The 27,666-nt window shown below is 39.5% G+C and overlaps 1 protein-coding gene across 1 annotated transcript; it reads left to right on the forward strand.

Moving 5' to 3' along the window:
• The first annotated feature begins 23,283 nt into the window (after positions 1–23,283).
• Positions 23,284–25,867, forward strand: LOC107643284 (cysteine-rich receptor-like protein kinase 10). The gene is made up of 7 exons (XM_021123322.2): positions 23,284–24,210; positions 24,287–24,393; positions 24,485–24,643; positions 24,719–24,929; positions 25,008–25,245; positions 25,325–25,475; positions 25,540–25,867. Exons 1-7 carry the CDS (start codon positions 23,352–23,354, stop codon positions 25,849–25,851), a joined length of 2,037 nt encoding a protein of 678 aa, XP_020978981.2. The 5' UTR covers positions 23,284–23,351; the 3' UTR covers positions 25,852–25,867.
• Positions 25,868–27,666: the final 1,799 nt, after the last annotated feature.

Consider the following 27,666-nt stretch of genomic DNA (forward strand, 5'->3'; position numbering starts at 1 on the left):
CAAGTGATTGATAGTTGATAGCCATTAACTCTAGTTTTCATTAATTCAATTAGTGAATAGCTAGGAACTATGGACTTGGATTGATATAGCTCATTTGACTTTCCTTTACTTGTTAGAGGATGATTTAGTGGGATTGATCCTTGCAATTATCATATTGTGGTTAGTGATAAGGATAGGGATCCTTGACCACCAACCCTTGCCAAGACCTTCTTGTCATTTGACTTCCTTTATCATTTACTTTTCTTACTCACTTATCCAAAACCCCAAAATATACATGTCCATGACCAATAACAAGAACACTACCCTGCAATTTCTTTGAGAGACAACCCGAGGTTTAAATACTTCGGTTTATAATTTTAGGGGTTTGTACTTGTGACAAATAAATTTTTGTATGAAGAGATTTTTGTGAAATTCTAAACCGTAAAAAATTTACTCGTCAAAATGGCGTCGTTGCTGGGGACACATATGCACGCTGTACGCGTACACGTCGAGGGTGGAATGCAGATCCATACATGGATCCAGAGAGTTAGGCGAATGGTGCACGAACACTGAGCGTGGGGCACAAGGGCATGCACGCGTACGCGCATAGCACGCGTACGCGTGGATGGGTTAACGTAGTTCCCATACTCCCACCCGAGAATTGCGCACACACTGCGCAAACAATGCGCGAAACCGCAAATATCAACCCACGCGGACACGAACTCTATGCGTACGCGTCGACGCACACCCTCTTCATTCACGCATAAGCGCACAATCCGCTTACGCGTCCATTCACGTTTCGCCCCAACCACGCGGACGCGTATGGGACGTGTATGCGTGGATTCAAAATCCATAAACCCCCAGGGACGCGAGAACACCGCCATTCGTGTGCCCTGACCCCTTTCTCTTCCAGCGTTCTCTCTTCCTACTGCACCCAACCCCCTAACTACCAGGCCCAGCTCCGGCCGCCATAGAGCCACCACCGTCCGGCGCCGAACCCGCCGCCGTCGACCACCCCTCTTCTTCTCTCCTCTCCTTCTTTCCTCACCCTTACAACCCTAACCCTCTCTCACCGGTTCGTCTTCTGCCTTCGCCCACCTCCGCCGCGGCCACCAGTCATCACCGGCGAGCACCACACCACTACTCATACCTTCTTTTCCCTTCTTCTCACTTCCATCTTTCACCATTTTTCTCTCTGCTCGGAATCCTGTTCGTCGCTCACCCCAACTGCCACCGCGAGCTCCACTAGGCCGCCACCACTACTGAGCGGCACTGCTATCTTCCCCCTCCATTCTCCATTTCTATTTTGCTTCTGCATCCTAGGTTCACCATCCCCTACCTCCACTGCTCTGTTTTCTTCCTGTTCTAATTAATTTTGGTTGTTGTTATTAGTTAGCTTAGTTGATTAATCTGTTCAGCTTATGATAGTTAGAAATGCATGCTGTTAGGTAGTTAAGATGTAGTTAGAAGATTCTAGGCCTGATAAGTGCTCCGTTCTTGTTTACTTTCTGAATGCTGCTTGTTTATTAATGATGTTGGTGTGGTGTTTTGTGCGAATCATGGTGCTATTATGCTGATTTTCATTGCTGCCTTGCTGCACTTTACTTGTGAGATTGAGTTTGCTGCTGCCTGAGCTTATGCTTTGATATATCATATGTGTTAATTTTCTGTTCGCTATCCGGGAATGTCCAATTTATTGCCGGAATACTGCCCAAATTTTTAGAAAATATTTTGGTTTTAAACTTGTTACCTAGAATTGAACTTGACACTTTTAAAATTGAGTTTTACTCGACTTACACCAAGTCTAATTCCTAGGTTATTTTAGGTGCAATTCCGTGTCTATTTTGCTTCCCGTGATATGCACTGAACCTCCATGTGCCTTCACTTCTCAAGTTAGCTCAAATGCTTTTTGACTCATGCTAGCTCACCATTTGATCTTGAATTGCAACTTTTTGAATATGGTTCATTCTTTTGCAATAATTGGTGCATTCCACTTGTGTAGCTCTTTCAATGCAAATTGATTCTTAACCTGTTCTAGTTACACAAAGTGCATATTTCACTCTTTCTATACCAATTATTGCCCATTTAGTGACCATGGCATTGTTGATGAACTGCTTTTCAATTGTATGCGTTTGTGCAAAATTTCATATTTCATCATCAATGACTGCATCGTCCTCATGAATGTGAGTATGCTTGTTAACCATATTTTCTGTAATTCTTTTGATTAAGCCAATAACCGCCATACCACTAATCTTTGAACCAATTTTTCTAACTTCTAACTTGATTAACCGACTGACTTTTTTTTTAGTTTAAAACTCACTCTTTCATCATTCTTTTGGGTATGACGCTTATTGAGCTTAGTAAACAAGCACTGCGCACATATCGCTTGGATTCTTGGTTCATGGCTTTGATTGTGTTTTGCATTACGTTGCTTGCTTTCCAAGAATTCTATCTTTTTAACTCACTTCATGAATATGTCATGCCTTGCTTTGTTTTCCTCTACGAGGCTTATTTATCTATATCCTGCATATCGGTTTTTTTCAGGATGGCCGATAGAGGAAAAGCCAAGGTTACCTCAAGGAAGAGAAAGAAATATCAGCCCTTCACTCTTTCTCCCTACTATAACTATACCAAAAAGCCTCTTCATGATGAGGATAGAGCCAACCAGTAGTTACCGCCTACAGAAGCGTATAGGTTCCCTAACCTATACTGCGAGCTCCACTTTCCGACATACCAGAAGAAGAATCTGAATATAGAGAAAAAACTGGTCCTTCCGACTGACGTGAGACAAGCCATTACGACACGTATTCAGGGGATGGGCATGGGCTTTATTGATAGGGAGCTAGGCCGGGTGAACTCCTCTTGGGTGAAGGAATTTTACTGTAACTTCTTTAGACACACCGTTGAGTCAGTTCACCTGCGAGGCGGGCAGGTATTGGTTACGAAGGCAGCTATTCAGGATAGACTCGGCTGTCTGCCTAGGACCGGTACTACAGATGCCATTGAGCAGGCAGAGGTGGCCATACATTGCATGACCTTCGATTATGATGCGCTGAGGGATGTTATTGCCACCCCGGATGCCTTTGGGTGATGGACGCTGACAACAGGAAGCCCAAGGGGATGCTGTTTACTCATCTTTCTAGGATGGCCAGGACGTGGCAGCAGATCTTTGCACATTACGTTATGCCTACCACCCATTTCACTGAGATTCTAATGGACATGCTGGTCCTGATTGGCTGCGTTATGGAGGGGAAGGAGGTATACTTCCCTCGATTGATCAGGCGATACATGTGGCGGGCCCATGTCCGTGGCTTACTTCCCTTTCCCACATTGGTCACCATGATGATTCAGCTAGCCGGTGCCCCATGGGAGACAGATAATGAGATACCACCCCCGGTCTACGGAAAGAAGGAAGTGATTCCGTGGGGGGAGTGGGTGCACGAGAAGCCCCCTTCCCAGCGCCGCTCTAGAGCCAGAGCAGCAGCACCTGGCGCTTCTTCTTCCATAGCTGTAGCAGGCCCATCAGCAGGCCTATCCGCACCGATACCACCACCAGCTCCCCAGCCGACCTATCTGTTAGTCCAATACCTGATCCGCTTTATGGAGCGCAGTGAGCGCCGCGTTATGCGATGCCTGGATAGGATGGATCAAATGTTTGTGGCGCTGAGTGTTGAGTTGCCCCCTCTTCTCGAGTCTTCCGCATCAGAGGAGGAGCATGCCGAGGAGCATGAGGCGGAGCCAGCTCAGACAGAGGTACCATCACAGACACAAGCTACCCCGGAGGTTCAGGAGCCACCTGAGGAGCCACAGCCTGAGACCCAGCCAGATGCGACAGTCGACCCTCACACCGTGCCCGAGCAGTAGCATCGAGGACGATGCTTCATCTTAAGTGTAGGGAGGTCACCTTCGTCGCCGTCGGTGGAATAGCTATTTTGGATGATAAGTTCGGACATTTATCTTTTATTTTGCGTCATTTTAGCACTTTGCACTTTATTTTATCGCACTTTTGGATTATTATTATAGATATTTGTTATTTTGGGATCCTTTTATTTTAGTTTGTTGCATTTTGCACCTCGCATTCTAGATATTTCATATTTTAGTGTATTTTTGCTTTATGTAGTTGTTTTGGCTTTTTGGTTGTGATTAGAAAAATATTTTGGATTGTTGAAACCTAAGTTTACCCTTTTATATAAGAAATTTGGTTTGATTTGAAAAAAAAAAAGAGAAGGGATAAACTAAGAAAATTTTAAAAATTTTCTAAATCACAACATTGCATTTAGGATAAGCTTAGTCAAAATAAGAAAATTTTCCAAAGAACTTATCTATAGGGCACCACCCCAATTGATTGAGAAATTTTTTTGTAGAACTTGCTTGAATCATATATATTTTGTGGAACATGTTTTTGAGCTAAGAACACAAGCAAGTGAGATTTGAGCCTAATGGTGTGGTTACATTTTATAACCACTTATTTTCCTTCTTGTGTGTAATTATTCTCCTTCTATGATTGTGATCCTTGATTTGCTTGATTCTTTATGTCCATTATTCCTTGTATTCATGCATTTATATGATTGAGGCCATTGTTTCACTAGCTTACTTACCCAAATAGCCTACCGTTTACCTTCCATTGTTAGCCAATTTTGAGCCTACGCTTAACCCCAATTGTTCTTTATTTTAGCACATTACAAGCCTAAAGCGAAAAATAATAAAAGTCCCTTGTTTGGATCTTTGATTGGCTTAGGCTAGTGAGAGTGTTCATTATTCAAGTTTGGAAAAATTTGGGACATTGGTTGGGATAAAAGGGTGCTTTGTATGTTTATATTTGGGAATTGGGTACATGCTCATGTATTAATCAAATGATTAGACTTTATGCATTGGTTCTCTTGAAAAGAAAAGAATGGGACAAACAAAAGAAAAAAGAAAAAAAATATAGAAAAGAAAATAAAAGAAAAGAAAAAAATATATAGAAAAAAAAAGAGAAAGAAAGAAAAGAAGAAATAAAAAAAGGGACAAAATGTCCCAAAGTGAAGTCAATAAGGATCAATGCATAAGTGTTGGGAAATGAAAAGGAAATACATGAGTATGTGAGAAAAGTAAAAAAAAAATTGGGTAGTTAGGTTAGAACTTAATTGTATGGGTTATCATAGGTTAGGTGGGAAAGTCTAAGCTAATCAAAGACTCAAATGTTAGTCCACTTAACCATATATGACCCTACCTTGACCCTAACCCCATTACAACCTTTGAGAAAGACCTCATGATAATTGTATGCATGCATTGAATAATTTTTTATTGTTAGATAAAGAACAAATCTTGGAAAGCATGAAATAGAGGAGAATTGAGTAAATCAACCCCTAAACACTTGAGCGAATAGAGTGCAAACACATCCGGTGAGGGTTCGATCGCTCAAATAAATGTTTTCACCATGATCATTCTTATTTATACAAGTTTGTAAATCACTTTTTGATAATTCAATACAATTGTGGGTTGGATTTGATTCTTACTCCTTTAGCCCTTGTGCTTGCATATATCTCTTGGAAGTGGTTTGTCTTGACCAAGCATTTGCATTCATAATAGGAAGTTGCATTTAGATAGGTTGCATATAGTTTAGAGCATTGAATAAATGCCATACCCTTTACTTCATTCTTGGTATAGCGTGAGGACATGTTATGATTTAAGTGTGGGGGGATTGATAAATCCCGTTTTTAGGGTTTATCATGTGTTGAATTTAGAGCATTTTATTAACCTTTTCTCACATTTATTCAATGATATAGTATGGTTTTGTGATTCTTCCTCAATTTGTGCTTAAATATGAAAATATTCTTTCTAGACCTTAAAATTAGCTAATTTTGATTCACCTTTGATTCCACTAGATGCCTTGATGTGTTTGCTAGTGATTTTAGGATTGAAAAGGGCTAGGAATGGATCAAATGGGTGAAGAGGAAAGCATAGAGTGGAGAACACATGAAAAGCCAAAGATTTGGAAATATTCATCCACGCGCACGCGCACTATACGCGCACGCGTGGATCGCGAAAATTTCAGGGACGCGCACGCGTGCTGTACGCGTACGCGTCGGTGGCTGCACGTGATTTGTAAGAGGAAAACGTGCCCAGCAAATTCTGAGAAGCTGTGGGGCCCAGTTTGTAACCAATTTTGGTGCCAAGATACTTTAAAGGCCAAGGATTGAAGAGCAAAAGGAGGATTCCATCATTAGACACATTAGGATTAGTTTTAGTTAGTTTTAGAGAGAGAAGCTCTCACTTCTCTCTAGGATTAGGATTAGGTTTAGTTCAATAAGCTTAGATCTAGGGTTTAATTCATGCTCTCTTCTACTTCTACTTCTCAATTCTTTGTTGTTGCATTCATCATTCTTCTATTTTTTGTTGTAATTTCTTCTACTTGTTTCTATACTTGTTGTTGATTTACTCTTGTTTCTTCTACTTTCTTTCAATTCAATTTGAGGTAATTCATGTCAATAATTGTGTTCCTTTTGATTGTTGTTGTCAATTCCTTGCAATAATTGTTGCTAGATTTCATTCTTGTTGTCAATTTACTATGCTTTCCTTTTATGCCTTCCAAATGTTTGTCAAAATGCTTGAGAAGATATTAGAATAGAATTTTATGTTCTTGGCTTGGGAAGGTAACTTAGGAATTCTTGAGTTGCTAATGTCCAAGTGATTGATAGTTGATAGCCATTAACTCTAGTTCTCATTAATTCAATTAGTGAATAGCTAGGACTTGTGGACTTGGATTGATATAGCTCATTTGAATTTCCTTTACTTGTTAAAGGATGATTTAGTGGGATTGATCCTTGCAATTATCATATTGTGGTTAGTGATAAGGATAGAGATCCTTGACCACCAAACCTTGCCAAGACCTTTTTGTCACTTGATTTACTTTTCTTGTTTCCTAATCAAAACCCTAAAATATACATGTCCATGACCAATAACAAGAACACTACCCTGCAATTCCTTTGAGAGACGACCCGAAGTTTGAATACTTCAGTTATTAGGATTATTAGGGGTTTGTACTTGTGACAAACAAATTTTTGTATGAAGGGATTAGTGTTGGTTTAGAAACTATACTTCGACGAGATTTCATTTGTAAAATTCTAAACCGTCAAAAATTCACTCATCAAAGGCATGCCTATGATTGTGAGGGGTCCGTGTGAAGTGAGAGGTGCCGTGGGTGTGGGGGGTTGGTTCTTGTTTTTGTTTTAGGGTTTTGTAACTTTTATTTTGATTTTAAATTAAATTTTTTAAAAGTACTTCAAATTGGCTGGTTAATGAGTTGGTTCTCTATATTTTTCCTAGATTATTTAGGCTTGATTTGGTAATTTTTTTTTTTTTGGTAGACATGGGGGTCAAGGACCCCGAAAAAGGCAAAACAAACAAACAAAACACAAGTAAAGCTACTTATACCCTCTCAATCTGAGAGTACCATTGGCATCTAAAGAGAGAGCATGAGTTGTATCAGAAGGGGAAGCATAAAAAACATGAAGCCCGTAAGGAAGATCTAGTCCTTTCTTGGTCAAAACATCTGCCACCGAATTAGCTTCCCAGAGGATATGACACCAACTAACCTGAGATAATTTTCTCTCAAGAATGGCAATGTCCTCAAGAAGAATTGTGCACGGATGCTAGGCTAGGCAGCCATTTTTAGCAAAATTAATGGCCATTTCGGAGTCCGATTCGATAATCACATAATGGAACTCATTAGCGGTAGCAATCTGGAGCCCTTTTATAATTCCCCAAAGCTCTGCTTGCATGATTGAGCAACCCCCCAAGTTGCAAGAGAAGCTCGTGACAAACCTCTCCAAATACTTACGAATGACACCTCCACAACTAGCATTCCCTGTTTGGTTGTAGAAGGAACCATCTCGATTAGCATTGGACTTCTTTGGTGTGATGCTGGCCTTCATAATTAAACTAAATTGATAACTCATGTTGTTAATAGACTCAACCACCTCATTAGAATTAAAGCTTTTTCCTTCGAAAACATGTTTGTTTCTAGAATACCAATCACAAGGTGTAAACAGGTTCAGAATTAGCCAATCCATCTAGTTTAGGCTAAAAAAAATCTCTTATAAGATATTGGGGCTGTAGTAACCGCCAGGTAGCTTTGGCAAAATAGCAGTCACGAAGCTCATGAATAGCGGTTTCATTACTATGACGACAATGGGGACAGGCAGCGTCTTGGGACATATGTCTTCTGTACCTTTTGGTGTTGGTGAGAATGACATTATGAGCCACTAACCATAAAAAGTAATGGATCCTTTCCAGACCTTTCCATCTCCATATGAGGTTGAAGATATGATTCTGGACTCCTAGGTTATCTTGCAACGAGTTATAGGCAGATTTCAAGGAGAAAGTTCCATCGGAGGAGTTCGCCCACGTGATATGATCGCCTCCCTTCCAAGCCGAAGGCGAAGAAATAGTCACAATTTTCTAAACCACCATCTTCAGAAAGTAAGCTTTTAAGTTTATCTACATCCCAACCACCTGAAACAGTAAGGAAGTCCGTAAGTAAGGTTCCTGAATCAAAGGCAGAGCTTACCTGTAGGTGAAGCTTATTCAAGCTTCCCAATTTTGGCACCCAGTTGTGTTCTTAAAACCTTATTTGAGACCCGTCACCTATGCGCCAGATCGAGTTAGCCTAGACATCTTCCTAAGAAGCGCAAATACCCTTCCACAAATTGGAATCAATTTTCCTCCTATTAACGAGAGGAACAATGTGATTTCCGCATCTGTACTTAGCCCTTAGAACTTTCGACCAGAGGGAGTCTCTTTTCTCGATCAAACCCCAACCCACTTTCATCATGAAGGCGCGGTTTAAATCCTTAGCATGTCTAACTCCGAGACCACCATACATTTTTTATTTGTTCACTATCCACCAGTTTAAGAGATGTACTTTTCTAGTATGCTCTATTTCTCCCCAAATAAAGCTCCTGCAGTTACGATCAATGAAATTACAAGTAGCACTAGGTAATAAAACAGTTTGCATAGTATAGAAAGGCATAGCAGATAGAACAGATCTCACCAAAGTGGTTCTCCCTGCTAGGAAGAGGGAGGAGGCCTTCCAATTGTTAAGTTTTCTCTTAAACTTAGCCCTAATATCCTTGTATGTGTCCTTTGTTACTCTGGAGTGGATACTTGGAACACCCAAGTATTTACCCAAGTCGTCCGTTATAGGGAAATTCAAGCAATTGATTATGTCATCTCTCACATAGTGCCCCACGTTCTTGGAGAAAAAAATTCTGGTTTTTTCAATGCTAATTTTTTGACCGGAGCTCGTACAAAACGCTTCCAAAATTCTCCTAATAATGTCTACCTGCTCCATATTTGCTTCTGCAAAAAGGGTCAGATCATCTGCAAAACAAAGATGAAAAAGTTCAGGAGCATCCCAATTTAGATGAATGGGCTTCCAAAATTCCATACTGACTGCAAAATTAATAAGATGAGACAGTCTTTCCATGCACAGAACAAAAATATAAGGAGATATCTTTCAGGCATCCCCATTCCATAGAAATCTCATTCTAACGGTGGAAATGCATGCACAAATAAGCTCAATTATGTTAAGAGGAAGCCCAACATCAGTGAGTGTTTCCCGAATGAAGCTTCACTTCAGCCTGTCATAAGCTTTCTCAAGATCAATTTTAATGGCCATCTAACCTTTTGAACCCTTTTTGTTCCTCATCGAGTGAATGATCTCTTGAGCGATGATGATGTTATCCGAGCTCTGTCTACCTGGAACAAAGATACATTAGGTAGGACTAACAATCTTATCCATAGCTCTTCTCAATCTATTAGCCAGAGTTTTGGTGATCACTTTATAGGAGACATTACACAAACTAATCGGACGCATTTGCTTCAGATTGGTGACATGTTTTACTTTTGGAATAAGCATAATAAGAGTTTCATTTATTTCCCTGCTTTATCGGAGTAATAAAGATACCCTCAACAGCTTAACCAGATCCAAGCCGACTTTATCCCATTGATTTTGATAAAAGACTGCTTGAATGCCATCAATACCTGCCGCTTTAAGACTTCCCATATTGAAAATAGACTCCTTAATCTCAGAGAAAGAAAACATATTACCTAAGGCATCCAGGTCCTCTTAAGGCAGTATCGGAAAAGAGTTTCTCAGAATAAATTCAGAATTCGAGATATTCTCCGAATATAGGTTGAACAAAAAAGTAGAGGCCATGTCCTCTAAGGCAGTTTTATCACTTACCTAGTTACCATCCGTGTCTTAGAGGTTAAACACCTTATTCCTTCTTCTTCTGGCAATAGTAGTCCCATGAAAGTATTTAATATGGCGATTTCCAACTTCCATCAACTTACATCTAGATTTCTAGAAACACATTACTTTTTCTTGAACAAGGATTTCTTCATATTCCCTTCAAAAAGAAACCTGTAAGTCTTAGAGAAAATGATTATTCTGGAGATTCATGCTAGCCGTAATCCCATTTAAATGCTTAATAATTCTGCTCTTCCTATTCAAAATGTTCCCAAACACATTAAAATTCCAAGAATTTATTGCTTTTTGAAAGTTAAGAATGTAATCAGACCAAGAACCCACTAGATTCCAATTACTGCTGACCATGTTGGAGAAGTCGAGGTGAGTAAACCAAGCGCCCATAAATCTAAAGGTCTACAACCAACATTAACATTGTTGGGTGAAGGAAAGTGAAGGCAAAGAGGGGAGTGATCAGATTTAAAGTTGGAAAGGTATTTAATAGAAGCAGAAAATGGATTTGCCAATCTAGGTTGCAGAGTCCATAATTTAATTGTTGAAATAAATCACCCCTTTTTCAAGTAAAAGGCCATCTAGAGAAACCCATATCGAGAAGCCCAGTCTCGGAAACACAAGATTGAAAATCCTTGCAAGCATTTCTACTATTTGCTGAACCTCCCCTTCGCTCATGATCATAAAGAGTATAGGGGTGGCAGGAGTACCCGAACCCGCGGGTACCCGCCCCGCCCCTACCCGGTCGGGGCAGGTTATTACCCGCCCCGGGTGCGGGGCGGGTTTTTATCGGGGCGGGTTCGCTAGCGGGGCGGGGCGGGGTCGGGGTTAGGGTGAACCCGCCCCTATCCGCCCCGCAGTATATATTATAATATAATATAAAATAAAATATATAATATAAATATATAAAAATTAATAAATATTAAAAATATATAAACAACTTTTCAGATGTAACATTGAGAGTTTGAAACCCTAAAAATTTATTCTTCTCTTCTCCAGATTCCAGAAACCACAGTGAGAGGCTGAGGCTGAGAGCAATAGCCAATATTGCATCGAGCTTCTTGCCTTCTTCTTCTCCAACACCTACTTGCTGGCTGTCGTCGTTCTTGCCTCCGTCCTTCGTCCAGAGCAGCTGAGAAGCGCTTCGCCGCCAACGTCCTCTGTCCGAGCGCAGAACCTAGCCTCCATCTTCCGTCGTCCTCCGTCCTTCGTCGCCATGAGTCTGTCGCCGTCACCGTGAATCCGTCGCCGTACCCTCCGTCCGAGAGCAGCTGAGCAGAGCTTCGCCGTCGTCATCGTCCTCCGTCCTCCGTCCTTCGTCGCCGTGAGTCTGTCGCCGTTGCTGTGAGTCCGTCGCTGTGAGTCCGCTGTGAATCACTAATTTTTTTTGGTAATTTTTATTTAGGGTTTGCAATGTTTCCTAATTTTAATTTGAGTTACAATTTTGTCCTAATTTTTATTTGAGCAGGGATTTGTTGCTGCATGCAATTCTATTTGTATGAAAACCTGTTCAAATTAATATGACAAAAATAGTTGAATCATGCTTATTTTGCCACTGTATTTTTTTCTTGAATATTATTTATTTATTTATTTTTATATATAAGATTCAATTATAAGAATAAAGATTATAGTAGAGTAAACAAAGTGATGTTCCTGTTATTCATTTCATCGTTAGGCTTCAGAGAACATTGGCAACATAATCAGATTTGTGATGCGCTAATTATGCTTTTGCTTCTCCTTTCTCTTAGTTTATATGAGACTTCGAAAAGGTTGAGCTTTTGTTTGTTTCATCATGCCACAGTCATATTCAAGGTCTCATTTATGATTTTTTGTGGATGATTTCTATCTTTTGGAGGTACTGTATTGTTGAATGTATTAGAGGTTAGAGCATGGTTTTTCACTTTTTTGGGATAGTCCCATTGTTTACTCTTTATTTCTAGTTGTTCTGGAGAATGAGGTGTATTCCTTTTCAAAGAAACAGAGTGAATTTTGAAGAGTCAATGAAGTTTTGTTTCTAATAGAAGTTACTATTTGCTAACCACATGGTTATGTTTTGGTAAATAGGTCTCAACTAGGCAACAGTGATGTTGCTTCCTTAATTATTTTTATCTAGAGTAAATTTGATTTTAGATATACATTTTGTGACACCAATCATGTATTAAACTGGAAAATTAAAGCAAAGGTTGTGGCCAAAGTTGGTTGTGGGCACCTTTGAGAAGTAAAGTTGATATATTGTTTAATTTTCATTTATGTTAATTTTTTATATAGTACTAATTAATTTGTTAATTGTTATCTCTTTTGATTTTCAGGTTTAAATCTTGATTTGTAAACTTTTAATGATAATGAAGATCTTGAAAGTGATCAAGAATAAGGATTGAAGACTCTATTATGCCTAATATTGTAATTTCTTTATTATGGTGTTAAATTTGTAGTGATCTAACACTAGCTTTTTTTTTAATTTCAAGTTATTTGAATATGAATTTTATGTTTGTATTTTAATTTGTCTATGAATTTTAAGTTTTTGTCTTAATTTATATATGAATATGTAAAAATTAAAATGTTATTTAATTTTTATAGGGGCGGGTAGGGGTGGGGCGGGTTCGGGTACTGCAGTTTACTACCCGCGGGTAGTGACGGGGCGGGTAGTACATGAGTAATAAGACAGCGGGGCGGGGTCGGGTAGGGCAAAAACCCACCCCTACCCGCCCCACTGCCACCCCTAAAAGAGTAGCATTAAAATCCCCGATCAGCCACCAAGGAAGATCATTATCCAGAATCAGGTCACAAATATTATTCCATAGAGTACGATTAACCCTTTGGGAGATAGCATAGATAGTAGAGAGTAACCAACATTCAGAATTTTCATATTGAACTTTCGTGTTAACCATCTGGTAATTATGACTAAGAATATCCACCCCTTAAAGATTAGCGTCTTAGAGGCACCAAATACTCCCAGAATGCCCTCTGGCCTTTTCAATGAAATATCCATCAAGTCCAAACTTCTCCCACATCGATTTACCACGAGAGCCACTTAAATGTGTTTCGACAAGAATAAAAAAACTAACCTTATACTCCTTTTGCAAGTCTCTGATGAGGCTAGAGAAAGCTTTTCCTCCTGCTCCCCTGCAGTTCCAAGCTAAGAGATTCATAAAAACAGCAAGCAAAAAGAGGAGGTCACAAGACCACAAAGGCTTAATGTAGATCTTTAGATGTAGCAATTGGATTAGACGGGTTCGTCATGTCTTGAATTTGTTCCCAAAGCTAAGGACTCCAATTCGATGGTGAGGATTCCGGTGGCTTGTCCGGTGGGGGTTCTCTTTGTGGAGTAGTTGACACCTCGCCCTCGTTGATGGTTCTCCTTGATTGAAGAAAGCACTCTTTACCATGTGTGCCTCCATAAATTTCTCATTATGAATAGTGAAATCTGCCATTTGATTTTACTCCTTTTGAAGTCGTCCCATGTTCTCCAGTATCTCTTGTTCCATCGCTATTGTTACAAGGTTTCTCAACACGAAAGAGCTAGGCTGGGACAGAGCCAGAGACTTTTTCATACTCACACCTATCTTGTTCATTTCCTTTAGTTTGGGCTTAGTTAGTTTACCAGTTTTTGAGGCCCAAAGTCAAAGAACAGGTCTTTCTTTTGTGCTTGAGGGTTTTTCCCTGCACCTGATTTGATAACCCTTTTCTGCATTTGTCCAACAGGCCTATTAACTTTATTGACCACAGGCTTATCAACATGGGACTGAATGGAGAGTCCATCTTCTTTCAATTGCAGATTTATTACTGGCCCAGTATGCATAGAGCTGTTTTGGGCAACATTGCCTTCATTAGTGTCCTCCGAGATTTTCACCTCCTTATCATCAAATAATATATTAAATCTTGATCCAGTTTCCATGATTTTATTACTGTTATTATAAGAACTTTCCTTATTTGTTCCAAGATCCATGGTTTGATTGATTTGTCTTTTAATGTGATGTGTCTTCTCTGGTTTTCTTTTTGGTTCTTCTGGACCATCATCCAAGGACCGACATTAGGGAGATTTTGATTGTTACTAGGATTATTGTCGCTCATTCGATCACCTGTAATCTTATCTTGCTTAGCGTCTCCATTAGAAACCACCTGTTTTCCGTTTGCCACCTCCACCCGATAGTCTTCCCCAATAACCGGTACCTCTCCACATGACTCCGACCGGTGTCTATAGACCCCGCAATTGAAACAAGTGAGATGAAGGCCCTCGTATTCGAGGTTTAGAGTGCTTCCCAGTACACAAATTTTTGGGATCAGTTTCCTTGATAAGTTAATTTCCACCAAAATCCTTGTGAAACATCCCTTCGAATGAGTCGATGTAGCTTTATGAACTTTTAGCATAGTTCCGATGGCCGATAACATTAATCTTACCTTTCTTTTCCCAATCTCTATTCAGACGTTGCTCCATAATTCCTAAATGAATTCTTTTTTCGAGAACTTTGACAATGAGAGCAGCATGCCAGGGCTTGCACCATTTATCAAACTCCTCTTTTGAAACTTTTATTTCCGTACATAGATCAAAAGGTGTATCCTTTTTCGATAAGTCATCGTCTTCTTTATACCACCGATCTTTCAGATCAGATTCTTCCTCCGTGATGCTTTCAAATAATACATTATTTTCTTCATGCATCGAACCTGGAGCCACCAGGAGGGACTCTTTGTATGATAACTTTGGCTTCATGATCATCTCCGCAGCATGATTAGCAAGTATTTCCATGTCGTCTCCCGGTTGGTTAAGATCAACATCTCGTGCCTTGACCTTCTTAGTACTACGTTGGATGAGGTCTATCACTTGGGTGGGAACCCTAGGGGAGCTATCGGAGAGATGTTTGTGCTTTTCAAAAGCATAAATATTTCATTTTGTATTTAGTAAATAAAAGCTCATGTGCTCATACTTGTAGCTTTTAAAAGTCATGAGTACTTTTGAAAGCACTTAAGGAAAAGTTTTTTAAAGTTAGCTTGTGCCTGCTTATCAAAATTAAAAAGTCTAATATAACCTCATATATTAATTAATATTAACATTTAATTCTTACATTAATGTTTATTATAGTAGTTATAAAATTTAAAAGTTATTTTACCAAACACACTTGTTGTTGCTTATGCTTATTAAAAGTCATTTTAAATTTAATTTACTAAACACAGATGCTACAAATTTTAAAAATAAATTAATAAATTAATTTTAAGATAATTGTCAATAACCATTTAATTTTTTTCTCTATTTTTTATCATTTTTTCATATACATTAATTAAGTTTATTATGTAAAAAAATTGAAAAATATTAATAATTTTTAACTTTTTTTAAAAAAAACTTTAGTACATAAGAGCAACTCCAATGCATAATTTAATTTTAATTTTATTTTAAATTTTATAGAATATTACATTATTTTAGGGCAAAAAACCATATTGAGCCAAAGCAAGAATTCTGTAACCAAAATGCGCCAAATCCAATTTCGTTTCAGCAATGAGCCAAACTGTATTTTAATATAATTCGAACCAAGCTGGTTCGAATTGCACTCCTTCATAATTCGAACCAACATGGTTCGATTTAGTGTTGACCGTTTTTGAATAATTCGAACCACAAAGGTTCGAACTTCTCTCATACATAATTCGAACAAGGGTGGTTCGAATTATGCTTTGAACTCGAATTCATGTAATTCGAACCATGCTGGTTCGAATTACTCCTAGTGCACTCCTTCATAATTCGAACCAGGCTGGTTCGAATTAGGTGTGATTCGACTATATAAGGAGTTCGAATCACCCTCATTCGAACCATTATCCCTCCCCCTACCCCACAAAATCTCAGAGAAAACGACCCAGATTCTCTCCGAGGAAGACCTGAACGGACTACTCTGCTGATGGGGGACGATCCGGCACGGTTATATCGGTTGGACGGAGTCGCTCATATAGCCGGGGTCATCAACGACGAGGTTAGTACGGAAATATTTTTTATTCAAGCGTTAGTTGTGCCTTAGTGGTTTTCATCTTGGTTAGACGGTACTTTATGTTAGTGGTTTATGTAGGTGGTTTAGGTGAGGGGATTATGTAGGTGGTTTATGATAGTGGTTTAAGCTAGCGGTATAAGTTAGTGGTTTATGTTAGTGGTTTAAGGTGGTGGTTTAGGGTAGTGGTTTTTGATAGTGGTTTAAGTCAGTGGTTTTTGGTAGTGGTTTATGTTGGTGGTTTATGTTAGCGGTTTTTGTTAGCGGTTTTTGCAAGCAGTTTTTTTATGTGGTTTAGGGTAGTTGTTTCATGCTAGGTGGTTTAAGTAAGCCGGTTTATTTAATTTGTTTCTTGTTAATGGATCTCGTTAATTGTGGTATATGCTAGCGGTTTAGTTGTGTGGTTTAGGGTTTGTTTTCCAGTTAGTTATCTTTCATGTAATGTTATGCTGTTTAATTTAGCAAAATGGTTAATGTAAACCGGTTTACTGTAAAACCTGTGTAGTTATATATCTCAGTATGCGGTTCTTTTCATGCGCAGCCCCAGCGATGCATTAGGAGCATGAGGCGGCAGTAGGGCATGCGTCTTGATGACAGATACGTTCCATACTTGCAGATGGCAGGGCTATACCATCTTGCAAGGCTGAACGACCGGTGGTTCCGGCTAGACGAGGCGCTCGTCAGTGCATTCGTGGAGAGATGGCGTCCCGAGACGCACACGTTTTATATGCCGTTCGGAGAGTGCACGATCACACTCCAGGACGTGGCATACCAGCTGGGTTTGCCAGTGGATGGCCGTTACGTGAGCGGGTGCCTGTCAGAGTTCCATATATACATCGATGGCGGCCGTCCACCCTGGGTCTGGTTCCAGGAGTTGCTAGGAGTTATACCTCCTCCCAGTCAGGTTCAGAAGTACGCAGTGAACTGCAGCTGGTTTCAGGAGACCTTTGGTGAGTGCCCTGAGGATGCAGATGATGACACTGTTCGCCGATATGTCCGTGCATACATCATGATGTTGCTGGGCACGCAGCTGTTTGCGGACAAGTCTGGCAACCGGATTCACATTAGATGACTTCCGTATGTAGCGAGGCTGGAGGAGCTGGGTACGTACAGCTGGGGTTCGGCAGCACTGGCCTGGTTGTACCGGTGCATGTGCAGAGTGGCAAACAGACATGTTGTGAAGTTAGCGGGCCCGTTTCAGCTACTGCAGTCTTGGATCTTTTGGCGGTTTCCTCAGTTTAGGCCTGCAGGATATGAGACTTTCAGCTGGCCGTTGGCGTCGAGGTACTATACTGGGCCTATTCTTTTTCAATATGACTTACAGATCTGCGTGTATGTTAATACTCTATTGCATAATGTAAACACAGATATTAGTATATGTAACTCATGTGTATGGTGCAGATGGGCAGGTTACAATCCTTCCGGTAACGAGAAGGGTCCGAGAGTGCAGATGTGGAGGCTTCGGATAGACCGGTTACAGTCCAGGGAGGTTAGTATGCTAATTATAAGTGATGCTTTTTAAGTTAAATATTTTACACTTGGGTCGTACAGTTGCCCTGATAAGGGTGGGTTCGTTCTGCAGTTTATATGGATGCCGTACAGTAGCCCCGACGTACTTCAGGTGTTGCATCCGGAGGTTTTGGAGCCTCGGCACATGGCGGTGTGGCGCTCTGTGACCGCGCTGATCTACTTTGCTGTCATAGAGTGGCATCAGATAGATCGTGTTCTTCCTCAGTTTGGAGGGGTACAGGCCCTTCCGCGTCCCGCCTTGAACATCGACTTTCTGATGTCCAAGGACGGGAGAGGCGTCGATCGATGGTTCCCCTCTTCCATGCGGAAGTGGCATGCATACTGGGACGCTCGTCAGGACAGTGTATTGAGGTTCGACGTTGTTGCCGACCCCAGACCGTCTCATGAGTTCCTTTAGTGGTGGAGTCAGCATGGGAAGAGGTTCTTGGTCGCGGACACTCAGCTGGGGGATCCGAGGGCAGAGGGCACGGGTAGCACGTCGCTGTGGTACTGGTTCGCATCTGTTTAGATGAGTCACATTTCATGTATTTTGTTTCCTCTATTTCAGTCATGTATGATAGTTAGGCGTACTTTTCTTGTTATGTAGTGCTCTGTTTATGTATGTTGTTCGTAACTTGTGTTCGGGGACATTGACTATTTGTATTAAATGAAACATGACAAGGTATAATGATTTCGTTTAGTTATTAAAATGAGGATCAACGAGTCCTGTAGCAGTACTTGTAATGAAAGACAACATATTCATTACTACTCGCAACAGCCAAAGTACAATGCATTAATCTCAACAAGTTACATACGTGGTCAAGCAATGCATCTAACAAGACAACTTAAATGTAAATAACACTAACAATAACATCATGGAAGCTAATTTCGCCCTGTTTGAGACGATCCTACTACCTGTGGGCAGCTACGTCTAGTGTGTTCGGGTTGGCGACAAAGGCCACACCGTTTTGGCCTGTTCGGATCTGCCTCATCCATATTTGTCCGTATCCTTGTGGATCTAGGCCTCCCCTCTCTCGCACGCCTTCTGTTTGGGTCCGGAATCACGGTGGGCCCATCGTAAGGTGGCCAGAAGCCCTCCGGGATTAGAGGTGTGAATCCCATCCGATAGACATTGAACACCGAGGTAATCTGATAGACGCTATGAACATAGAAGCTCCAGCTGACACGTGCGTAGGCACAGCATGCAAGTGCGTGCTGACACGGGAAATGAAGCGCCTGAAAGTACCCACAGTCACATGTCCGGGAGGCAAGCGATACTCGGTAAGTACCCAATGAGAAAGTACCAGTCGGAGTGGTCTCCGCTACGGTGAACTCGGAGTTATCACGGTCATACAACGTCACCGTGAAGCACCTGGCCGTCTTCAAGTTGGCCTCAATACACTTCACCAAATGCTGACTGAACTGCTGTCCGGTGCCCACCTGGGCCTCAGCCTCTCGCCCCTTGCGAACAAAGAGTTCGGCCAGCCTACCATATGTTGCCTTCACCAGGGATGCTACAGGAAGATTTCTTACACCCTTGAGGATTGAGTTCACACACTCGGAGATATTCGTCGTCATGTGACCGAATCTCCTCCCCTCATCGCGATGCTGCGTCCACAAGGAGTAATCAATACGGTTCGCCCACTCACACATCGCCGGGTCTTCAGACCGCAGTATATCAAACTAGTAATCAAACTCAACCTCAGTCTTCGCGTACGCTGCATTCACGAGAAGCCTCCTAGCGTCTTTGCCCTTGAAGGTAAGGGCGAAATTAGCCGCTACGTGTCGTATGCAGAATGCACGGTACGCAGATGGCGGTAACCAACCTCCGTCCGGGGCCTCAAGCGCAGACTTGATGCCGTTGTGCCTATCCGATATAACCAGCAGACCGGGCTGCGGGGTCACGTGCTGCCGAAGGTTCGAGAGAAAGAATGTCCAGGACTCCGCATTCTCACCCTCTACTAGTGCGAATGCGACAGGTAGAATGTTGGAGTTCCCGTCCTGTGCAATCGCAATGAGCAACGTTCCCCCATACTTACCATATAGATGTGTGCCGTCAATGCTGACTAGCGGCTTGCAATACCGGAATGCCTCGATGCACGGAGGGAAAGTCCAGAAAAGTCTGTGGAAATAAGCTTGAGACTCGTCCACCTGTCCTCCAACTCGAACCGGGCTCGTCCTGAGGACCGCAACAGTACCAGGCATCGTCAGCTGGACACCCAACACCCACCTAGGTATCTCGCTGTATGACTCATCCCAGTCACCGTAGATGAGGCCAACGGCCTTCTGCTTCGCCATCCATACCCTCCTGTAAGTCGGCCTAAAACCAAAATGCGCTGTCGTGGCGTTCAGGAGCACCTTGATGCTAACCGATGCGTCAGCCCTAACCATTGGCATAATGAACGCCGAAATCATAGAATGATCCAAACTTCTGTGATCACTTGATATGGATGTGGCCAGGCAAGTGTGAGGGCCATTGTACCGTTTGACCTCCCAAATGCCCTTGCGCTTCCGGAGACTCAGTCGAATCAACCATGTGCACCCATTCCCGAACTCGGAACACTTGCCCACATACCGGCGGTGATCGGACTCCACCACCTTGTACTGTACCCCTCGCCGGATGCTGTAAGTCTTCACACTTAACAGGGCCTCATCTTTATCCTGGAATTGCTGACCAACCTGGAACTCTGTGAGACCAGCATTCCCTTCCGCATCTCTAGCTCCGAATCCAACAGCGTGCCCTAACGCACCCTCATGCGTCATGGCGTCCAGGTCCAGCGAAGAAAAATATGGTGGATACTGCTGTGTGCCAGAGCTAGAACCACCGCCAGCCAATGCAGGCCCAGCCGCTACAACCTCGTCCCCGCTATCATCCTCAATTGTTTCGGGCTCAACGTCGTCCTCATCAGGATCACCCAATTCTCCGTCTCCGACGCCAACCGGTGGAACACCGTGTAAAGCGTTTGGCAGAACATCAAAGGATCCTACCTCGTCGCGGACGCCGTCATTCAAATCAACAGCAAATGACGGGGAGGCGACAAGTTGGGCCGCTGGCTCGTAAACTGGGACGGAGGAAGAAGCCACAGCAGCCATGGAACTGGAGCCAGCTGCCGTGGCTACATTGGTGGTATTCCGGTTCGAACCCCCTGAGCTGGATACCACATCAACCAGCTTTGCCAGCAACTCTGGTGTGCGGACCTCCGGAAACTGCCTCCGACAAAGAAACATGACTTGGAGGTCCTCATCACTACCAATCGTGAGACAATCATACTTCACCGTATCGTGCAGGATCGTGACTGGAATGCGATAGAAAAACTTCTTAATCTGCTTCGCACCTTCCAGGCCAAGTTTCATCAGCACAGATCTAACCAGGTCATCATAGCTTGTCGTTCGATTCACCACAATATAGAGAGGATTCTTATCTGTGAACTTCACTCCGGACCGAGTTTTCCTCTTGATGGATCCTCTGTGGTGTACCAAAACAGCAAAACTCTCCTCCTCACTAGCCATCTTACACCCTCTAATGAGAGCAAATCACGTTTACAGCGTTTATATAGAGCTCTGAGTCCTACTAATTCGAACTAACCTGGTTCGAACCATGATACATGTAATTCGAACCAGCCTGGTTCGAATTACTACACTCAACCTCTCTCCCCATAATTCGAACCAACCTGGTTCGAATTATTACACTAAACTACTCTCCACATAATTCGAACTCAACCGGTTCGAATTACATGCTCTCCTGGTTCGAACCTAACCGGTTCGAATTATATACATTTTTCCAGTAGTAGTTCGAACTGAAATGGTTCGAATTACTTGCTAATAGAGTTCGAACCTAGGTGGTTCGATTTATATAAATATGCCGCTTGGCTTATTGCTGAAACAAATTTCTGTTTGGCGTATTTTGGTTACACATTTCTGCATGTGGCTTAATATGATTTTTTGCCCATTATTTTACATAATTATATGTTATAAATAATTATTTAAAATTAAATATAAAAATTATTATTCTAATATTTAATCTTAATTTAATTTAAATTTTATATTATTTTTAATTATTTCATAAAAATAATTATATAATTTATAAAATTTTATTAATTTTTTTATCAAAAAAATACTACATTTTTAAAGTGGGACTAATTTTATTTTATCTATTAATTTTAATATAAATTTTAATTCTAAATCAATTCATTTTTCTAACTCATTGGAGCTCTACTGCTCTAGTAAACTCGAATTAACCTAGTTCGTCAAAATATATAACTAATTAATTTAGTTTATTATCTACAAAAATTATTCTGATTCAATAAACTCTATAAACTCAGCCGTACGTGCATGTATAAATATGAGAGAAAGCATTAATCCATGCTATTAATTATGAAAATTATTTAGATAAAAACGTCTAAAATATTTTTTGTAAAGACATTTTTTAGTAATTAAAATTTAATATATATAATTAATTAAACTGTATTATTTTTATCAAAATTAAACCAGATAAATTAATTTAATCGAAAAAATAGTGAATTAAATTTTGAATCAGTCTAAATTAATATTATTTTTTATAAAAAATTACTACAATTTTTATATTATAAAAAATAACTAAAATACTCCTATTATATATATATATATATATATATATATATATATATATATATATATTTTTTTTTTTTTTTGAAAACTCTAAATTCTAATTCTATGACGGCAGAAAAGTAAAGGATTAGAATTTAGAATTTTCAAAATTAATATCTATAATAAAAATATTTTAATTAATTTTTATAATAAAGGTGTAGTTATTTTCTATAAAAAAAATAATATTAATTTAGATCAATTTAAAATTTAATTTATTATTTTTTCGGTCAAATTAATTTGTCTAACCTAATTTTATAAAAATAACACAATTTAATTAATTATATATGTTAAATTTTAATTACTAAAAAAAATATGTTTTAAATATTTTTATGTGAGTGGTTTTTATTAATTATAGCATAGCATATTAAAAAAAAATGAAATACACTAATAGAGGCTCATTATTGGTAGTTTGGCACCAATTGTCCCCTGCATTCCAGTTTGCCACGCTAGAGCATGATGAAATGGCAGAGCACTGAGCAACTTAGTAGATAAAATAAAACAGTCAAATACAACATTGCATTAGCTGCTACTGCTACTGCTTATTGTTTGCCAAAGTATTTGTTCCACGCTGCCTCTGCTCTCTGCTCTCAAGTTAATTAATAGTTTAATACTGATTAAACTGGTTGCCGGTTTCTTCTTCTTATTAATATTTTCTCAATTCTTGTAGTTTTTCCTTTCACCATCAATGATATGTGTTGCTTACGTATCATTCTTTGATGTTATTTATTCCATATAATATAGTATTTAATCAGTTTAAGTTATTTATGTTGTTTAAAAAATCAAAACCAGATACACTGATTGGAGCATGTTTTCCGGGTCAAGACTCAAGAATGCAATTCATTTTTCAACTCTATAATTTGAACACACCTTCGTTAAAATGTCTAACTCAAGCAGCTGATTTTGTCTGCCTGTTTCGTGAAATAAATATATACCAATAACAGGTTAACGACCATCTTAGTAAGTAGTAAATACAAGCAAAGACATTTTCCTGGAAATTACAGTGAATTGGTTGAAGTCCAACCACGGAAATGGCGTTGTGTTTTGTTGTGTTACTCCTATCACTAGCAGATAAACGGGTTTCAACTTGGGAAGAAGCAGAAAGATCAAAAAAGATTCGTTCTCCAATGATTCCGAAATACATTGAATTAGTGATTCTTGTTTGCTCTCTTTCTCTGGTTTCACAAGTTTGCTATGCCGACCCTCCTTATGAGATTTGCTCCAGCCATGAAAATGGGAGCACCTTCCAGAACAATCTAAACAACCTTCTCCAATCCCTACCGTCCAATGCATCAGCCTCTAAGTTCTATAACACATCATATGGGAACGCCACAGAAAGAGTGTATGGGCTCTACATGTGCCTTGACTTCATCTCAAGCAAAGCTTGCCAGAACTGCATAGCCACCACAATAGAGGACATCCTCAAACTCTGTCCCCAATCACAAGAAGCTGTTCTTTGGGAGGAGAGCTGTCAGATACGTTATTCCAATACCAACTTCATCGGCACGCTGAATGACACAGGGAACATAGGCAAAGACAATGTTCAAAATGTGTCAGAACCACACAAATTTCAGTCTTCTGTGAACCAGATGCTGAGTAATCTTTCGTCCACTGCAGCTTTTAATGTTTCGGCAAACATGTATGCCACCGGAGAAGCTCCCTTTGGAGATGAAACAATATATGCCTTAGTGCAGTGCACAAGAGATTTATCAGCCAATGATTGCAGCAAGTGCCTCAAAAGTGCTATGAGAGACATACCAAGCTGTTGCTATGGCTCCATCGGTGCCAGAGTCCTGAGCCGCAGTTGTTACCTCAGATATGAATTTTATCCCTTCTATCTTGGTGCCACAGGGCCGTTAAGTCCTTCACCCCACACAAATCAAGGCAAAAGTAAGCATTTCATATCTCTTTTATTTAATGCTTTCAACCACCGAAGAAAGCCTCATTCCATTGATCCTTCATGCAGATAGCAAAGTATGGATTATTACGGGAATTGCAGTTGCACTTGTCCTATGCTTGGCAATTATTTTCATTTATTGCATGTACTTTATACGGAACAAGAAAACACACAAGGTATGCTAGGCTCTCTTATTCTTCTAATTTCTCTGCTTTGGAATGGAATAATAGGCAAATCATACATCTAATAAATCTGAACTTTGGCCAGCGGGATGAAGCAGTGTTCCATCATCCAGATTTTCCACGATTAAATGGCGTAATATCCGAGGACTCCCCTTATATTGATTTTGGATCACTTTGTGTTGCTACCAAAAACTTTTCTGATTCAAATAAACTTGGACAAGGTGGCTTTGGTCCAGTTTACAAGGTAATCTATATAAGGGTTATACGGTAAATAATCTCTTCATTCATTCAAGACAGATTTGAAGATTTTCTTTTGCAGGGGATTCTAAGCAATGAGCAGGAGGTAGCAATCAAGAGGCTCTCAACCTGTTCTGAGCAGGGCTCAGAGGAATTCATAAACGAGGTTCTGCTCATAATGAAGCTTCAACACAAAAATCTTGTAAAGCTTCTTGGATTTTGTGTAGATGAGGAAGAGAAGCTTCTTGTATATGAATATTTGCCCAACGGTAGCCTTGATGTACTCCTTTTCGGTTAGTTCATTCTTTTTACCCATGAAACAAGCAGTTAAAAGCATTGAGAAATTAGACTGATTATAACTTTTGGGACAGATCCCAACGAACGTGCAAAGCTGGTTTGGACGAAACGCCTTGATATAATAGATGGATTAGCAAGGGGGATTCTTTATCTTCACGAAGACTCTCGACTTAAAATTATCCATAGAGACCTAAAAGCAAGCAATGTGTTGTTGGACTCAGACATGAATCCAAAGATCTCTGACTTTGGAATGGCAAAAATATTCGCAGGGAATGAAGGCGAAGCTAACACGGCTACAATAGTTGGCACATAGTAAGTACTTAATCCCTTTTATGAACATTTCCCATCTGCTTACATCATTTATGAGTCTTTTGTATTTTCAAATTTACAGTGGATATATGGCACCGGAGTATGCTATGGAGGGACTATATTCCATAAAATCTGATGTTTTTGCATATGGAGTACTAGTTCTTGAGATCATTACAGGGAAGCATAACGCAGGCTTCTTCCACTCTAAAAGTACTCCTAGTCTTCTAACATATGTAAGTGTCTGCTTCCAAAATCTAAACTTACTTAGGCACGTTTAACTATCAATATAATTTGCAGGCATGGCATCTATGGAATGAGGGGAAGGGACTAGAGTTAAAGGATCCCTTGTTAGGTGATTCATGCCAAGAAGATGAGTTCTTGAGATGCATGAATATTGGACTGCTGTGTGTTCAAGAAGATGCATATGATAGGCCAAGCATGTCTTCTGTTGTTCTAATGTTGAAGAATGAATCAGCAATAGTTGGCCAACCAGCGCGACCACCTTTCTCAGTAGGGAAATTCAATGACAATGATGGGCTTCACCCACACTCTAGACAATGCTCTATCACTTTCTTAACTGATTCTGACATATTATTGCCTCGTGACTGAAGTTTAAACTTCTTGTGTATTGTGGTATTGAAATGCTCGTGAGTTAGTTATAGAAATCTGAATTCTGATGGTTTCAAACTACCGGTACTATCACATTTTCTCGAACTTCTCTGAGCTACGTCTAAATATAATAAAGGAAAAGTCTAGGGGCCAGCAACTTTGTTAAATTCTGGCCAGCATGTAACCAACAAAGAAAAGTGAGCCATTGGATGAAATCTCACATCCATCTCACACCATTAAAACCATCATTGATGACTATTTGATGGCTACAAATCACAAAGTTGCTAGCCCCCTAGCATTCCTCATAAATAAAACTTGGTTTTAGTTTTGAGTAGGTTGCCCTTCTACCAGTTATACAATATACTTATTAGTTAGCAACTTAGCATTAATATATTTTGAACATATAGTATTTATATTTATATTATAATATTAAAATTATTTTATCTTCTATTGTTGAAAACTGTTGTACTAATATTAAGGATACTATAATTTCAATATTTATTTAGTAGTTTTAAAAAATAAGAGTTACACGAGATTATTTCGCTTTAAAAACATTTTTAATAAAGATGGCAATGAAGCAGGACATGTATTTTCATATTAACCCCCCCTCAAATATTAGTTATTTGTTCTATTATTGTCCCATTGCTTAATGATATTTTATTTTACGGGGAGTGTTAGAGGCATGAAGTTTTGTGATTTATAGTTATTAATTAGTGGTTATTAATATTTTTAATGAGATAAGATTACATCTAATAATATAATATTACTCATTTTTTTTTTATGGTTGAGTGTCCCAAATTTTAATAAAACTATTGGTTTTCTAGGCTTTCTCTTTATTTATAGCTCAAATCATATCCACAAGTATCTTACATACCTATGTTCATCCCATTCGAAATGTGATACCTTTTGTTTTTTGTTTTTTTTTTTTTTAAATAGTATTTTTCTAGTATGAAATATAGTTTATGGGCTATAAAAATAAAATATAAAGTATTAAAAAGACTATGTAAACTCCAAATGCTACAAAATTATGTAAGTTCTAAATATAATATTTAAAATCATCACTTTATAAATTATAAGCAATTAAAAAAAAGCTTGTATTCATCAAATTAAATTCATCAAACCCGATAGTCTATCTCAAACTTTCATTTGTGTATGTTTGAGTCGGGTAGGGAATAAGTATGGAATCGAGCAACAACTATCCATAACTTCCTCATACCCAAACAATTATCATAAGATATTACCCATGCTAGTTCCAAAACCTAATCAACAGTTGAAAATTCAGCTTCGTATGGAAAGGGACATATGGAACAGATCAAATTATCATTCCTAATTTTTAATAATTAGAGATGTTTAGGACTTTAGGGGATATTTCTTTTCAAAAAACAAAGAAGAAAACAAATATATATATATATATATATATATATATATATATATATATATATATATATATATATATATATATAATTAAAGTATATTTAAAATATAGATTTGAAATTTATTGATCAATTTATTTTGTGCGACCTTGGTTGAGAAATGAAAAAAAAAACAAGAGGAAATGAGAAGAGGCCAGGTTGTCACTTTCATAGTCTGTGGTTCATGTGAGAATTGGTCAGAATGTAGAGCTTGCTGCACACTGATTAAAAAATGATAGCATGGGTGCCAAGACCAAATTTTTTGTAAACTTTTCCCTGTTCATATATCATAACAAACAAAATTCCAAATACGACAGAAGAATAGTAAGTGATAACAACATACGGTGGATTTTATTTTGCATATCAAGAATATTGATTTAAGTTGAGGAAATTAAATATGAAT

Source organism: Arachis ipaensis, chromosome B5 (genome assembly GCF_059453495.1).
Source record: "Arachis ipaensis isolate K30076 ecotype BB chromosome B5, ASM5945349v1, whole genome shotgun sequence".
Taxonomy (NCBI): domain Eukaryota; kingdom Viridiplantae; phylum Streptophyta; class Magnoliopsida; order Fabales; family Fabaceae; genus Arachis; species Arachis ipaensis.

What these genes read in the sequence shown, in the direction of transcription:
- LOC107643284 (XM_021123322.2), top strand. Translation starts at nt 23,352, where the DNA reads ATGGCGTTGTGTTTTGTTGTGTTACTCCTATCACTAGCAGATAAACGG. An exon ending in CCACACAAATCAAGGCAAAA is followed by an intron (nt 24,211 to 24,286) that starts GTAAGCATTTCA and finishes TCCTTCATGCAG; the next exon opens with ATAGCAAAGTATGGATTATT. An exon ending in CTCCTAGTCTTCTAACATAT is followed by an intron (nt 25,476 to 25,539) that starts GTAAGTGTCTGC and finishes TATAATTTGCAG; the next exon opens with GCATGGCATCTATGGAATGA.